This window comes from Manis javanica, chromosome 4, assembly GCF_040802235.1.
Source record: "Manis javanica isolate MJ-LG chromosome 4, MJ_LKY, whole genome shotgun sequence".
NCBI lineage: Eukaryota > Metazoa > Chordata > Mammalia > Pholidota > Manidae > Manis > Manis javanica.
Genome location: NC_133159.1, coordinates 102,050,577 through 102,067,369, shown reverse-complemented (window position 1 = coordinate 102,067,369; position 16,793 = coordinate 102,050,577). Strand labels below are relative to the sequence as shown.

General features: G+C 36.2%; 1 protein-coding gene across 7 annotated transcripts in view; it reads right to left on the bottom strand.

The window, feature by feature from the left end:
• MAN1A2 (mannosidase alpha class 1A member 2) overlaps window positions 1–16,793 on the bottom strand; it is a 209,681-nt gene that overhangs the window by 74,981 nt on the left and 117,907 nt on the right. For all 7 annotated transcript variants that reach the window (XR_012130300.1, XR_012130301.1, XR_012130302.1 and 4 more), the window contains 2 exons: window positions 14,904–15,027; window positions 10,425–10,518 (listed from right to left, as the gene is read on the bottom strand). Coding sequence is in view for 4 of the 7 variants with exons in the window: in XM_073234472.1 (XP_073090573.1) it covers window positions 10,425–10,518; window positions 14,904–15,027 (218 nt within the window). In the remaining 3 variants the exon portion in view is untranslated. The remainder of the gene's footprint in view (window positions 1–10,424; window positions 10,519–14,903; window positions 15,028–16,793) is intronic.

The following is a 16,793-nucleotide window of genomic DNA, read 5'->3' as shown; positions in this document are numbered from 1 at the left end:
GTGTGTGTGTATATACACACACACACAATAAAATATTACTCGGTCATAAGATGAATGAAATCTTGCCATTTGCAACAACATGGATGGACCTAGAGGGTATTAAGCTAAGCAAAATAAGCCAGGTGGAGAAAAACGAATAACACATGATTTCACTTATTTGTGGAATATAAAAAACAAAGCAAAACAAAATGAACAAAACAGAAGTAGACTCATAGATACTGAGAAGTGACTGGTGGTTACCATGGGGAAGGAGTTAGGTAGGTCGGTGGGGAGGGTGAGGGGGTAAAGAGGCACAAAAATTCTCAGTCCTAATATAAGCTGGTCACAGGGATGGTAGTATAGCATGAAGAAGAGAGGTACTTCCTATGCTGACAGATGTTAACTGCACTAGGTGGGGGTGAGGATTTAATAATATGGGTAACTGCTGAACCTCTGTTTGTACACCTGAAACCAATGTAAGATTGTATATCAACTATACTTGAATTAAAAAATGGTTAAAAAGATGTATCTATTTCCTTTATCCACTTAATTGATGAAAAATAGTTTCTTGCATTTAAAAGTACCATTGATTTGATTAGGAAGACGGTGATGTGGGAAAAGAGAGGAACAAAGGTCTCTGGTGACCAGCCTATGGAGATGCTACAAATAGGACATCAAAGATAGTAGTCTCTGTAAGTTCTACTATAGAGCATGGGTCTGTACAGGAAGAATGTACTGTCACATTACATTGCATCATTTATCTTCAGTAATGCCACTTTTAGGGCTAAATAAAGAATATATGTTTATTGTACATTGGTATTTTACTTTTTTATGAACTAACTTTTCTTGGTATATTTTCCTATTAGGGTATGACCATATTTTTCTTACGATATTTAGAAAATTTCTGGATATAGAAAAATGTGAAAATTTTGTTTTCCAAATATGCTCAAATATATTTCTTTAGCTTGTTACTTGCCTTCTGTTATGACATGTAGCAGATTACCATTGATATACAGTAAAAACTGACACTTTTCTTCATGGTTTCTGCTTTAAGTGACATGATTAGAAAACGCTTTCCTGTTATAATCAACCACATGTTTTAGTACTTTTTATTTTCATTTTTTATGGTTAAATAGTTATATCATCAAAGATGTTGCAGGTTCCATTCCAGACTACAAAAAGAAAGTGAGTAATGCAACAAAAATGAGTCAAATGAAAATTTTTTGGTTTCCCAGTGCATTGAAAAGTTTTATTACACTATATTTAATATCTGTTTGAATATAGTGTAATAAATACTTTAGTCTATTAAGTGTACAACAGCATTGTCTGAAAAAAAATGTATATATCTAAATTTAAAAATATTTTATTGCTAAAAAACCCTAACCATTATCTGAGTTTTCAGGGAATTGTAATCTTTTTGCTGGTGGAGTATTTTGCCTCAATGTTGATGGCTGCTGACTGATTAGGGTGGTAGTTGCTTAAGGTTGGGGTGGCCATGGCAATTTCTTAAGATAAGACAACAATGAAGTCTGCCACATGGATTGACTCTTCCTTTTGTGAGTAATTACTCTGTAGAATGCAATGCTGTTTGATAGCATATTACCCAAAAAACTTCTTACAAAACAAGTCAATCCTCTCAAACCTTGCACTTTATCAACTAAGTTTAGGTAATATTCTAACTCCTTTGTTGTCGCTTCAACAATTTCCACAGCATCTTAACCAGTAGACTGCATCTCAAGGAACCACTTCCTTTCTTCATCCATAGGAAGCAACTGTTAGTCTTATTATGAGATTGCAGCAATTCAGTCACATCTTAAGGCTCCACTTCTGATTCTAGTTCCATTGCTATTCCTGCAACATCTGCAGTTACTTCCTTTACTAAAGTCTTGAAGCCCTCAAAGTCACCAATGAGGGCTGGAATCAACTTCTTCCAGAGTGCTGTTAATGTTGATATTTTGACCTCTTCCCATGAATTACAAATATATATATATATTTATTTTGGTACAATTAATCTAAAATTACATGAGGAACATTATGTTTACTAGGTTCCCCCCTCCACCAAGTACCCCCACACCCCTATTACAGTCACTGTCCATCAGCATAGTAAGATGCTGTAGAATCACTACTTGTCTTCTCTGTGTTGTATGGCCCTCCCCATGTCCCCCCACCCCATATTATACATGCTAATCGTAATGTTCCCTTTCTTTTTCCCCATCCTTATCCCTCCCTTCCCACCCACCCTCCCCAGTCCCTTTCCCTTTGGTAATTGTTAGTCCATTCTTGGGTTCTGTGATTCTGCCGCTGTTTTGTTCCTTCAGTTTTTCTTTGTTCTTATACTCCACATATGAGTGAAATCATCTGGTACTTGTCTTTCTCCGTCTGGCGTATTTAACTGAGCATAATAATACCCTCTAGCTCCATCCATGTTGTTGCAAATGGTAGGATTTGTTTTCTTCTTATGGCTAAATAATATTCTATTGTGTGTATGTACCACATCTTCTTTATCCATTCATCTACAGATGGACACTTAGGTTGCTTCCATTTCTTGGCTATTGTATAGTGCTGCAATAAACATAGGGGTGCGTCTGTCTTTTTCAAACTGGGCTGCTGCATTCTTAGGGTAAATTCCTAGAAGTGGAATTCCTGGGTCAAATGGTATTTCTATTTTGAGCTTTTTGAGGAACCTCCATACTGTTTTCCACAATCACTGAACTAATTTACATTCCCACCAGCAGCATAGGAAGGTTCCCCTTTCTCCACAACCTTGCCAACATTTGTTGTTGTTTGTCTTTTGGATGGTGGCCATCTTTACTGGTGTGAGGTGATATCTCATTGTGGTTTTAATTTGCATTTCTCTGATAACTAGCGATGTGGAGCATCTTTTCATGTGTCTGTTGGCCATCTGAATTTCTTCTTTGAAGAACTGTCTATTCAGCTCATCTGCCCATTTTTTAATTGGATTATTTGCTTTTTGTTTGTTGAGGTGCGTGAGCTCTTTATATATTTTGGATGTCAAGCCTTTATCGGATCTGTCATCTACGAATATATTCTCCCATACTGTAGGGTACCTTTTTGTTCTATTGATGGTGTCCTTTGCTGTACAGAAGCTTTTCAGCTTGATATAGTCACATTTGTTAATTTTTGCTTTTGTTTCCCTTGCCTGGGGAGATATGTTCAGGAAGAAGTCACTCATGTTTATGTCAAGAGATTTTTGCCTATCTTTTTTTCTAAGAATTTTATGATTTCATGACTTACATTCAGGTGTTTGATGCATTTCAAATTTACTTTTGTGTATGAGGTTAGACAACGATCCAGTTTTATTCTCTTACATGTAGCTGTTCAGTTTTGCCAATACCAACTTTTGAAGAGGCTGTCATTTCCCGATTGTAAGTCCATGGCTCCTTTATTGTATATTAATTGACCATATATGTTTGGGTTAATGTCTGGAGTCTCTATTCTGTTCCACTGGTCTGTGTGTCTGTTCTTGTGCTAGTACCAAATTGTCTTGATTATTGTGGCTTTGTACTAGAGCTTGAAGTTGGAGAGAGAGATCCCCCCCCACTTTATTCTTCCTTCTCAAGATTGCTTTGGCTATTCGGGGTCTTTGGTGCTTCCATATGAATTTTTTAACTATTTGTTGCAGTTTGTTGAAGAATGCTGTTGGTAATTTGATAGGGATTGCATCAAATCTGTATATTGTTTTATGCAGGATGGCCATTTTGATGACATTAATTTTCCTAGTCAAGAGCATGGGATGAGTTTCCATTTGTTAGTGTCCTTTTAATTTCTTTTTAGAGTGTTTTGTAGTTTTCAGGGTATAGGTCTTTCACTTCCTTCCTTAGGTTTATTCCTAGGTATTTTATTCCTTTTGATGCAATTGTGAATGTTGTTTTCCTGATTTCTATTTCTGTTAGTTCATTGTTAGTGTATAGGAAAGCCACAGATTTCTGTGTATTAATTTTGTATCCTGCAACTTTGCTGAATTCTGACATTAGTTCTAGTAGTTTTGGAGTGGAGTCTTAAGGGCTTTTTATGTTCAATATCATGTCATCTGCAAATACTGACAGTTTGACTTCTTCTTTACCAATCTGGATTCCTTGTATTTCTTTGTTTTGTCTAATTGCTGTGGCTAGGACCTCCAGTACTAATTCGTGTAACAGTGGGGAGAGTGGGCATCCCTGTCTTGTTCCCAATCTTAGAGGAAAAGCTTTCAGCTTCTTGCTGTTCGGTATGATGTTGGCTGTGGGTTTGTCATATATGGCCTTTATTATGTTGAGGTACTTGCCCTTTATACCCATTTTGCTGAGAGTTTTTATCATGAATGGATGTTGAATTTTGTCAAATGCTTTTTCAGCGTCTGTGGAGATCATCATGTGATTTGTGTCCTTCTTTTTTGTTTATGTGTTGGATGATGTTGCTGGATTTTCGAATGTTGTACCATCCTTGCATCCCTGAGATGAATCCCACTTGTTCATGGTGTATGATCCTCTTGATGTGTTTTTGAATTCGGTTTGCTAATATTTTGTTGAGTATTTTTGCATCTATGTTCATCAGGGATATTGGTCTGTAATTTTCTTTTTTGGTGGTGTCTTTGCCTGGTTTTGGTATTAGGTGATGCTGGCTTCATAGAATGAGTTTGGGAGTATTCCCTCTGGATAACTTTAAGGAGAATTGGTATTATATCTTCTCTGTATGTCTGATAAAATTCCACGGTAAATCCATCTGGCCCAGGGGTTTTGCTCTTGCTTAGTTTTTTTATTACCACTTCAATTTCGTTGCTGGTAATTGGTCTGTTTAGATTTTCTGTTTCTTCCTTGGTCAGTCTTGGGAGGTTGTATTTTTCTAGGAAGTTGTCCATTTCTTCTAGGTTTTCCAGCTTGTTAGCATATAGGTTTTCACAGTATTCTCTGATAATTCTTTGTATTTCTGTGCTGTCCGTCTTGATTTTTCCTTTCCCGTTTCTGATTCTGTTGATGTGTGTCAATTCTCTTTTTCTCTTAATAAGTCTGGGTAAAGGCTTATCTATTTTGTTTATTTTCTCAAAGAACCAGCTCTTGGTTTCATTGATTTTTTTCTATTGTTTTATTCTTCTCAATTTTATTTATTTCCTCTCTGATCTTTGTTATGTCCCTCCTTTTGCTGACTTTAGGCCTCATTTGATCTTCTTTTTCCAATTTCGATAATTGTGACATTAGACTATTCATTTGGGATTGTTCTTCCTTCTTTAAATATGCCTGGATTGCTATATACTTTCCTCTTAGAACTGCTTTCGCTGCATCCCAAAGAAGTTGGGGCTTTGTGTTGTTGTTGTCATTTGTTTCCATATATTGCTTGATCTCTATTTTAATTTGGTCATTGATCCATTGATTATTTAGGAGCATGTTGTTAAGCCTCCACGTGTTTGTGAGCCTTTTTGCTTTCTTTGTACAATTTATTTCTAGTTTCATACCATTGTGGTCTGAGAATTTGGTTGGTAGAATTTCAATCTTTTTGAATTTACTGAGGCTCTTTTTGTGGCCTAGTATGTGGTCTATTATGGAGAATGTTCCATGTGCACTTGAGAAGAATGTGTATCCTGCTGCTTTTGGGTGTAGAGTTCTATAGATGTCTATTAGGTCCATCTGTTCTAGTGTGTTGTTCAGTGCCTCTGTGTCCTTACTTATTTTCTGTCTGGTAGACCTGTCCTTTGGAGTGAGTGGTGTGTTGAAGTCTCCTAGAACGACTGCATCACATTCTATTTCCTCCTTTAATTCTGTTAGTATTTGTTTCACATATGTTGGTGCTCCTGTATTGGGTGCATATATATTTATAATGATTATATCCTCTTGTTGGACTGACACCTTTACCATGATGTAATGTCCTTCTTTATCTCTTGTTACTTTGTTTTGAAGTCCATTTTGTCTGATACAAGTACTGCAACACCTGCTTTTTTCTCCCTATTGTTTGCATGAAGTATCTTTTCCCATCCCTTGACTTTTAGTCTGTGTATGTCTTTGGGTTTGAGGTGAGTCTCTTGTAAGCAGCATATAGATGGATCTTGTTTTTATCCATTCTATTACTCTGTGTCTTTTGATTGGTGATTCAGTCCATTTATATTTAGGGTGATTATTGAAAGATATGTACTTATTGCCATTGCAGACTTTAGATTCGTGGTTACCAAAGGTTCAAGGTTAGCTTCTTTAGTATCTTACTGCCTAACTTAACTTGCTTATTGAACTGTTATAAACACAATTGATGATTCTTTATTTCTCTCCCTTCTTATTCCTCCTCCTCCAATCTTTATATGTTAGGTGTTTTATTTTGTGCTCTTTTGTGTTTCCTTTGACTGCTTTTGTGGGTACTTGATTTTATTTTTTGCCTTTAGTTAGTATTTGGTTGGTCTGCTTTCTTTGCTATGATTTTATTTTCTCTGGGGACATCTATTTAGCCTTAGGAATGCTTCCATCTAGAGGAGTCCCTCTAAAATATCCTGTAGGGGTGGTTTGTGGGAGGCAAATTGCCTCAACTTTTGCTTGTCTGGGAATTATTTAATACCTCCTTCGTATTTAAATTATAATTGTGCTGGATACAGTATTCTTGGTTAAAGGCCCTTCTGTTTCATTGCATTAAATATATCATGTCATTCTCTTCTGGCCTGTAAGGTTTTTGTTGAGAAGTCTGATGATAGCCTGATGGGTTTTCCTTTGTAGGTGACCTTTTTTCTCTCCCTAGCTGTTTTAATACACTATCCTTGTCCTTGATCTTTGCCATTTTAATTATTATGTGTCTTGGTGTTGTCCTCCTTGGGTCCCTTCTGTTGGGATTATGTCTGAGCAACTATTTCCTCCCCCAGTTTGGGGACGTTTTCTGCAATTATTTCTTCAAAGACACTTTCTATCCCTTTTTCTCTCTCTTCTTCTTCTGGTACCCCTATAATGCGGATATTGTTCTGTTTAGATTGGTCACACAGTTCTCTTAATATTCTTTCCTTCCTGGAGATCCTTTTATCTCTCTCTGCGTCAGCTTCTCTGCGTTCCTGTTCTCTGATTTCTATTCCATTTATGGCCTCTTGCACCTCATCCAGTCTGCTTTTAAGTCCTTCCAGAAATTGTTTTATTTCTGTATTCTCCCTCCCAACTTTATCCGTTAGCTCTTGCATTTTTCTCTGCAGCTCCATCAGCATGGTTATGACCTTTTATTTTGAATTCTTTTTCAGGAATATTGGTTAAATCTATCTCCCCAGGTTCCCTCTCAGGGGATGTCTGTGTGATTCTGGTCTGGATCAAATTCTTCTGCCTTTTCATGGCGATAGAGGTAGTTGTAGGCAGTTGGCATGTGTGTCAGCTGGGAGAACAAAATCCCTTCCCGCTTGCTCGTTGCCTTCCTCTCCTGCGAGAACAGCAGCCCCTAGAGGCTTGTGCTGGGCAGCTGCACGCCAACGGGGTCTCTGAGTCTGGTCCTGGTGGTTGCAGAGGAGGCTCTGCACAGCTGCCCCTTTGTGAGGCGCTGGGTTCTCACAGGTGTAGCTGTAGCCTGGCTGTTGTACTGTATCTTCTGGTCTCTCTTTAAGGAATAGTTGTATCTGTTGTATTTTCAAAAATATACATGGTTTTGGGAGGGGATTTCCACTGCCCTACTCACACTGCCTTATGAAATGTATTTCTTAAAGAAGACTTGAAAGGCAACACTACTCCTTAATCCATAGCCTATAGACTGGATATTGTGTTTATAAGGCATGAAAATGACATGAACCTCACTGTTCATCTTCCTTAAAGCTCTTGCATGACCAGTTGCACTGCCAATAAGCAGTAATATTTTGACAGAAAGCTTTTATTCTCAGCAGTTTTCAACAGTGGGCTTTAGAATATTTAGTAAACCATGTTGTAAGTCTAAACAGACATACTGTCCAGAAAGAGTTTGTGGTTACATTTTTGGGCACAGAGTAAATTTAGCTTAAATCTTAAGGGCACTAGGGTTTTTGGAATGCTAAATAAGCATTGGCTTCAACTTAAAAGTCACCAGCTGCATTAGCTCCTAACAAGAAAGTCAGTTTGTCCTCTGATGCTAAATTATTCAGCTAGATGTTCTGGATAACTTGATGTGGCTTCCACATTAGCATTTGCTGCTTTACCTTGCACTTTTATGTTATGAAGGTATTTTCATTCCTTAAACCTCATGAACTAATCTCTGCTAGCTTCACTTTTCTTCTATAGTTTCCTCACCTCTCTCAGCCTTCATAGAATTGAAGAGAGTTAGGATCTTGCTCTGGATTAGGCTTTGGCTTAAGGGAATGTTGTGGGTGATTTGATCTTCTATCTAGACAACTAAAACTTTCCCCATATCAGCAATAAAACTGTCTTGCTTTCTTATCATTCATATGTTCACTGGAGTGGCACTTTTAATTTCCTTCAAGAACAACTTTGCTCTCACAACTAGGCTAACTGTTTGGCACAAGAAGCCTAGCTTTTGACCTATTTCATATTTCAACATGCCTTCCTCACCAGGTTTAATCAGTTCTAGTTTCTGATTTAATGTGGGAGACTAGTGACTCCTCCTTTCACTTGAACATTTAGAGGCCATGGGAGGGTTATTAATTGGCTTAATTTCAATATTGTTGTGTCTCAGGGAACAGGGAGGCCCAAGGAAAGGGAGAGAGATGAGAACAGCTGGTCAATGAAACACTAAGAACACACACATTATTTACCAAATAAGTTCATCTTCCTATATAGGCAACGTCATGGCACTCAAAACAATTCCAACATCAAAGATCACTGACCGCAAATCACCATAACAAACATAATGAAAACATTTGAAATGTGATTAGAATTACAAAAATGTGACCAAGACATGAAATGAGCAAATACTGTTAGAAAAATGGTGCTGATAGACTTGTTTAACAAAGGGTTGCCCCAACACAATCTGTAAAAAAACAAATTATCTGGAAAGTGTAATAAAGTGAAGCACAATAAAATGAGGTCTGCCTGTGCTGGCATGTAAGGATGGAGCTGAACACATTTTTTCCCCCAGTGTTAGAATACTGCCAAATCTTAATAAAACTCTAAGGGGAAAAAATTACCAAAAAATTCACTGAAATTACTAAGTAGACATCTAAACTGGTCATCTTTAGCTGGAATGACCAAAGTGACTTTTTATATTTTAGAAATGCTGCTCAGGACTTTGTTTTTTCAGAAAGTATCATTTTCAATGAGTTCATAGACATTATACCTTATATTTTCTTCAAAATAAAGAGAAAAATTCGCTATCAGAATTTCAGGAGAGGAAAAGAAGTATATAAGAGGAGCAAAAAGATTGAGATCTTAGTCCCAGATCCAAGAAACAAATAACTCTACTGAGCAATCTGCTTTATTTTCATAAAATAAAGGGCAAGTTCCTTGGGAGGAAATTGCCAAAAATTCCATGGCAAATGTTTCCATACTCTTGGTAGCAAACAACAACATAATTTCTCACTGCCAGATTCAACAGTGTTTTTCATACATAAAATTAAGTGATTATTACTTTCCCCTATTTCTTACTACTTCATTGTTATTTTTTTGGTCTCAAAAATAATCTAAACATGTCAGACTAGGGGCAAAGACAAGTCATGATTTCTACTATGCATTTTAGTGTTTCTGTCTTTTAAGAAAGAACTGACAAACTCATAATTTATTCAAATTCTATTTAAGTTCCACATTTCCTCAGAAATATTTAAAATTATTAAAGAAATTGATTCATTCAAAGATCAATTCTAATGCTCTAGTGAGAAAATCACCCTCTCCCCAAACAACATATCTGCTCCTCCAACAGAAGGGATCACTTCTACCATTGTCTCACATAACAATTGGTATATTCCTCTATTATAACATTTATCACATTATATTCTAAGTGTGCCTGTCTACCCTGATAGCCTGGGAGTTCCCTGAATTCAAATCAAATCCTATATATTCTTTCCCTATCTTCAGTTTCATCCAAGAACTTGGCACAGAGCCTGGTAATTAATAGACACTGATACCTTCTTTTAAAAAGCGTGACTGGACATTGCTTGTCCAAGAGCAATTATCCCAATTTCCAGTCCTTTAAGATACTCATTTGTTCTTCATGTTCCTTTAATAAAGATCTGTCCCAAGCAATGCTCTCATTTACATGAAGATATGATTTATATGTGCTTAAAGTACAACCCTTCACAAATGCTGCATTGTATTTTAACGAAATATTCATTAAATATTGAAATAAATGAAATAAAATGCTCTTGTGAGACAAGTTATTAATGTTTTCCATTTTACCAGTAGAAAGACTGAAGTTATAAGAGATTAGAAACTTGCCAAAGGCAATGGCACTAGTAGATCACAGAATCAGACACTAACTGAGGGCATCCAACTCTACATGTAGTGTACTCTTCACCATATCAGGCAAAAGTTTTCAGACAAAGAGTCTTTTAACAAAGCACCAGTTGTACTAGAAATACTTACATTGACCCCAGCGACCTGTTCTTGGGTTCAAATAATTTGGATAAAGACCATTTGGACGATCCATTTTCTGAAGTAGTTTCCGAATGTGCATGACCTACACAAAATTAAATTAAAAACACAATTAACAAAAATACACATCATTAAAGTTTTACATTGATCTAGGTTTTGTATTTTTTCCTCAGAACTTACACCATATCTGCCACCTTTGTGTGTGTGTGTGTGTGTGTGTGTGTGTGTGTGTGTGTGTGTGTGTGTGTGTTGTAGTCTGGAAAGGCTTCTATATTTTAAGTGACTCATTATATCTATAAGATGATATGTAATCACTATTTGAAAATCAAGCAACAATAAAAATACAAAGAAAATAGCACAGAGAGAAACCAATTTAAATCTCAACATTTTACTATCCAGAAATAGCCATCAGAAACATCAGTGATAAACATCACTCCAGAGATATTCAGTAGGTATATATCTATAAGAAATAATTTCATAGAAATGGACACAGGAAGTTTGTAATAAAAAGTATGAAACTAATTTGAATCTAATAGATGAAAAAGTAAATGAAGCAAAAATTGCTGAAATTTAAACACTGATTCCACAATAGATATCCCTAAATTCCTAAAATTCCAAAAATTTCAATTGCCGAAAAGATCTCTCTGAATTTAAAGAGGAAGAAATTTATTAAGAAGCTGAAGGCTTTCTCAGGGACTTTATTGTGATTTATCTCTAGATTGGATGGATTTTTAAGTGCTTAAAAAAAATGTTCAAAAATGTTATATTCCTTGTATTCATATTTGTTTGAATGTTATCTTTACACCTGGAAGATATAACCTGACTGGTATAAATGACTTGTGGAAACTTTTTTTTCGTAGGACCTTTTATATATTTCTGTATTTTCTGAACTTGAGGATAAAATCCTTCTACCAAAAGTTTCCAGTCATCTTTCATGTAGCTGGATTTTGTCATCAAGTACCAGAACAGGCTCAGGGATGCTATCTTACCTGTTTTCTTTTATGTTTGAGACCAACTTTATGTATAATGATCTCAGTCTGAATAATTCCATGAACCAGGTTTAGTCAGTTGATAATGAAGTCAGGAAAGATGAAAAAATTGCATTCTTTTGTCTTCTGAAAATTACGCATTCACTGAATCCTCTCTGCCTCCCTTCCACATCTATTACTTCCTTTCTAAATTTCTTGGTCTCTCTTATTTCCACACATTTACTAACTTTTCTCAACTGTCCTCTAAGTTCCTTACTATATTCTGAACACTTTCTTTGTATTGCTTCCATTTGGTCTTTATTTTGATAATAACTTTTGATTTTTTCTTATACTTTGTTACTGATAATCATATCTTACTGTCTCTGAGCACTTACTTCTCTGTTTATGTACTTGTTTTACAGAGATGAGAGCTTCACTATCATCTCTTTCAAGATGGTAATGTTTGGTCAGGATTTTCAATTATTATCTGATAAGTATCTTTTGGCCATCATTTATTTTTCATATGCTTTCCTATTTTTCTGGTAATTTTTTTATTAATTCTACAATTGCTCTTACTTGATGAATTACTCATTGCTATTTTTCTCAAACCAGTTATTCACAGGAGTTTTGATATAAAAGACCAGGTAGAATTCATCTGAGAATTTGTTTTTTTAGCCTTTGCTTCCGCTCAGACAGCTGAGACTAAAAATACAGCATGGTTCATGAAAGTGAAAATGTCATTCTTCCTCTTTCATCACCAAAGTTTGCAGGCACAACTATAGCTTGTCTCAGATTCCTCACTGAATCCTCTTTTTCTAACTTCTCAACACATTATGATTAGTAGGGCCCAAAGAAGCATCCATCTTCAGCCTGTGACTCTATTCTCTGTTGCTAATCAGTATTTTGGTTTTGCATCTTAATATCTAGCTCTTATTTTAAAGAACTGTGCTCTACTGATTTTTTATTTTTGAAATCTGTAGCCACAACAGCCTCTCTTTGATTTCCCAAACCTCTCTCTGACTTTGATTCCTTATGCCACCTTTTATACCTAATTTTGTGATGTGGAGTATCAAGTACCTCTTAATTTTGTTAAAAATGGAATAGGCAGTTCTGTTTCTCCTCCTTGCTACTGCTTTGAGGTGATTCCAACATGTTAGGTCCTCCACTTCAGAAGTATTGTATGCTAGGTCATCTTTGTTTTACACATTTATCATCTTTTCAATCTCTTTACACTTTTCCTTGTTTTCACCATGATTATCTCTTGCTTTTATTCCACATCAGTAATTCAGTTTTCAACTAGTACCTAGTCAGTTCGTTGTAGTTTTTCATTTACTTATTCATTACAGGAATATTGCTTAAGGTCTCAATTTGTTTCTTAAGCTCTATAACCTCTTTGTATATTTTATTGTTTTGAGTTCTAGTTTTACTGAATTCAATTCTACTACAGTATAAATTGTTCATGGTGACTTTATAAAATTTGAAACTGGGTTCTTTACCAGTCTTTACATGCTATTTACCACATGACTTTGTTTTCTGCAGTGTGTACATAATTACCATGCTTTCTCTTTTCTTCTTGCTCACATTTAAGAGGGTCAGCTCTGAACTGAACTCTGCTTTGATCAAGTATATGTGAACTGTCCTTGAATTCATTCCTACTGTGTGTGTGTGTTGGTATTCCTCCCCTCTCAGGCACAATTTGAGAACTGCAGTACTAGTCTACTGACTTCCTGAAACTTATGTATTCAGGAAGGATGAAGGTGAGAACTCCTCTAGTGTTGTGGGCAGTTGTATATTGGACACCCTAGGCACAGGTCTTGCTTGTGAGATTAACAGTGAGTACCAGGAATTTATTGGCATGCTTTCTTTGCCTATTAAGGATTCAAGACAGGGTGGGAAACAGACTTGAGTACTATGCCAGAAAGTTTTTGCTTCATTTTTTTGGCTGTCACATGCTTATGACATGAGGTTCCAGCCTTTCCTTTTCCATTGTTATTGATGAATTTTTGCTGGACTTTACTATTTTTGTTTTTATTGTTCATTTGGCCAGGAAGGGGAAAATTCTGTGATCTGGCTCCATGTTGCTGTCCATACCTGAAAAGTCTTCTCAATTGATGAAATATTTCATGTACAGAAAGGAAGATAGACAGATTCTATTCAGGCTCCAATTTAAGAAATACAACACTACAAACACCTTTGCTCTTTACTACTATCCATTCATATACCACTGACTTTGTCCTAGATGTATTCATAGTCCTGAATTTCATGTTACCTTAACTCTATTAAAATCACTCTTGAATCCCTAAACAATATATTGTTCAGTTCTGAATGTTTTGAGCTTTTTATAAAAGTTGTATCATACCTCTTAATGATGAGTATGACTATATTTCCACTGCTGTATTGAATTTTAGTAAATTTCTACAACAATGCCTCTATGTATATGATGTAAATATACATATCAAAGAGTAGAGCTGCTAGGTGATAGGGTGTATGTATTTTCAACTTTACTAGATTTATCTTGTAAATTTAAGTCTTCTTTGCCCCTGGAATTAATTGTTATAACCCATAGACTACCCCTGTCATAACATTTCACATACATAAGAGTTGGTTTAAGGGCTATTTATTTTATCAGTTTGTTCCTATGCACCAATACTTCACTGTAAGTGTTGATAACTGGGTAATGCAAATCCATCCAACATGTTTTTCCTCAGGAGTGTCTTGAATGTTTCTCTCCTATATAAATTCTAGAGGGATCTTGTCAAGTTTCATTAAAAAATAAAAAAAAGCCACAGGAGTTTGGATTGGTACTGACTTGATGCTACAGATCAATTTGGAGATGGTTGAAATTTTTATGATATTGTTCATATGTGAACATGACACATCTCTCCATTTATTAAGGCTGTCTTCAACATTATTCAGTAGTTTTTACTTTATCTTTTGTTAGATTTATTTGTAGGAAACAACACTTTTGTTCATACTGCATAACTTCTATTTTTATAAAGTGATACTTTCTTGCCTATTGTAGCTGATGCAGAGAAATGTTACTGATTTTTAAAATGTATATTAATCTGTTATTCAAAAAATATATTCTTATTTTTAATAGCTTAAATGTAGATTGTCTTAATATGTTAGGTAGATAATAATGTAATATGTGAATAAATCATTGTTTTCCTTCTTCCTTTCTAAGTCAATTCAATTCTTGAGCTTTTTGTTTCTTTTATTTTTTTCTCATCTTACCATTCTGCCTATGAACTTCATCACCACAATGCTGAAGAGAGACAGCAGCAGAATTTTTAAAAAACCTACTAGTAGTTACTTATAACAGTAAATATTTTAAATACATTCTAAACAGAAAGAACACTACTTTCTATAATTTGAAAAGAAAAAGAAGGTGCAAGTCCTTGTAAACATATCTCCAGAAAGGCAAACATTTTCTAAGCATTAATCGAGTAGTCTGGTAAATCACAAAAGACTGTAACAAAGAAAAGAAGGCATGAAAACTAACCTTTTTGTAGTAAACGGGCTCCCCTGTCAAGTAGCTGAGGTGCACAAACTCCATATGTAGTGTACCAAATTCAGCAAGAATGCTGCTACCTGCAGATGCCCAGCCCCAGTTTCGCCCTACTCCACTGAACAAAGCAAAGGTAAAGGAGACACAATTGGAAAAAAACCAAAACATTTTTTTAGTGCACACATAAACTTTAAATAAATCTCTTAGAAATTACTGTACCAAACATAGTGTCTTATTTGTATCTAAAATTTCATTATTTAAAAAACATTTGAGGAAATAGGATTAAAGATGGTGGCATGAGAGGTGAGACAGAGATATTCTCCTAAAACCACATATAATAGGAAAATATAATTAATACAACTAATCCTGAAAGAGCAACAGGAAAGAAGGCAGTGCCAGACTGCATGAACCTGGAGGAAAGAACAGACCTAATGGAACAGGGTTGGAAACTTTCACAATCTTCAAGCGCTCCATCCTCCTGGCTGGCTATGCAGATCAAAGGCCCCTCACTGTGATATGCAGCCTGCTGTGCCTTCCACCCAGCCAGCCCGCACCTGGCTTGCAAACTGGGCAAACCCTGCGCTGGCGTCAGGCCAGTCAGAGGGAAGCCCCGCCTACGGCTGCTACAAATGCAAAGCATAGAGGCTTACACCTGGGTGTCTGGCCCACTGGTTCTGGCAGAGGAGACAGGCATAGCAGCTGGGAAGCAAAAAACAGCTCTTTCTCCCCCACAGGCACCAGCACCACTACCATGCAACCCCTGACATTGCTCCAGGGGCTGAGCGGCCCCAGTAGAGCTTCTAGGCACTAGAGGGCACCACAGACAAATTATGAAATGTCAAAGGAAACTGGTACAAAGCAAAATCTCAACACCAGAAAAAAGGGTTGAGTGAGACTGAAATAATAAATATCAAAGAAAAAGACTTCAAATTAAAAATCATAAACATGCTCCTGGAGGTACAGAAAAATATTCAAGAACTCAGGAACGCATTTAGGATGGAAATCCAATCGCTGACAAACACAATGGAAGGTATTAAAAGCAGATTAGATATGGTGGAGGAGATGACAAATGAAACAGAAATTAGAAAAGAGGAATACAAAGAAGCTGAAGTACAAAGAGAAAAAAGGATCTCTAGGAATGAAAGAATACTGAAAGAAATGTGTGACCAGTCCAAATGGAACAATATTCGTATTACCAGGGTATCAGAAGAAGAGGAGAGAAAAAAAGGGACAGAAAGTGTCTTTGAGGAAGTAATTGCTGAAAACTTCCCCAATCTGGAGAATGAGACAGTTTCTCAGGCCATGGAGGTGCACAGAACTCCCAAGACAAGGGACTCAAGGAGGACAACACCAAGACATACAATGATTAAAATGGCAAAGATCAAAGATAAGGACAGCATATTAAAAGCAGCCAGAGAGAAATAAGATCACATACAAAGGAAAACCCATCAGGCTATCATCAGACTTCTCAGGAGAAACCTTACAGGCCAGAAAGGAGTGGCATGATATATTTACTACAATGAAGCAGAAGGGCCTCAAACCAAGAATACGCTATCCGGCAAGATTATCATTTAAATTTGAAGGAGGGATAAAGCAATTTCCAGATAAGCAAAAGCTGAGAGATTTACCTCCCACAAACCATCTCTACAGTCTATTTTGGAGTGACTGCTATAGATGACAGTGTTCCCAAGGTTAAACAGCTGTCACCAGAGGTAATAAAAAGGGATAGAAAAAGAGTAGAGTATATAATACTTAATATATAAAGAATGAGGGAGGAAGAAAAGGAGAGGAAAAAAAAGAACCTTTAGATTGTGTTTGTAATAGCATACTAAGTAAGTAAAGTTAGACTCTTATATAGTTAAGGAAGTTAACCTGGAATCTTGG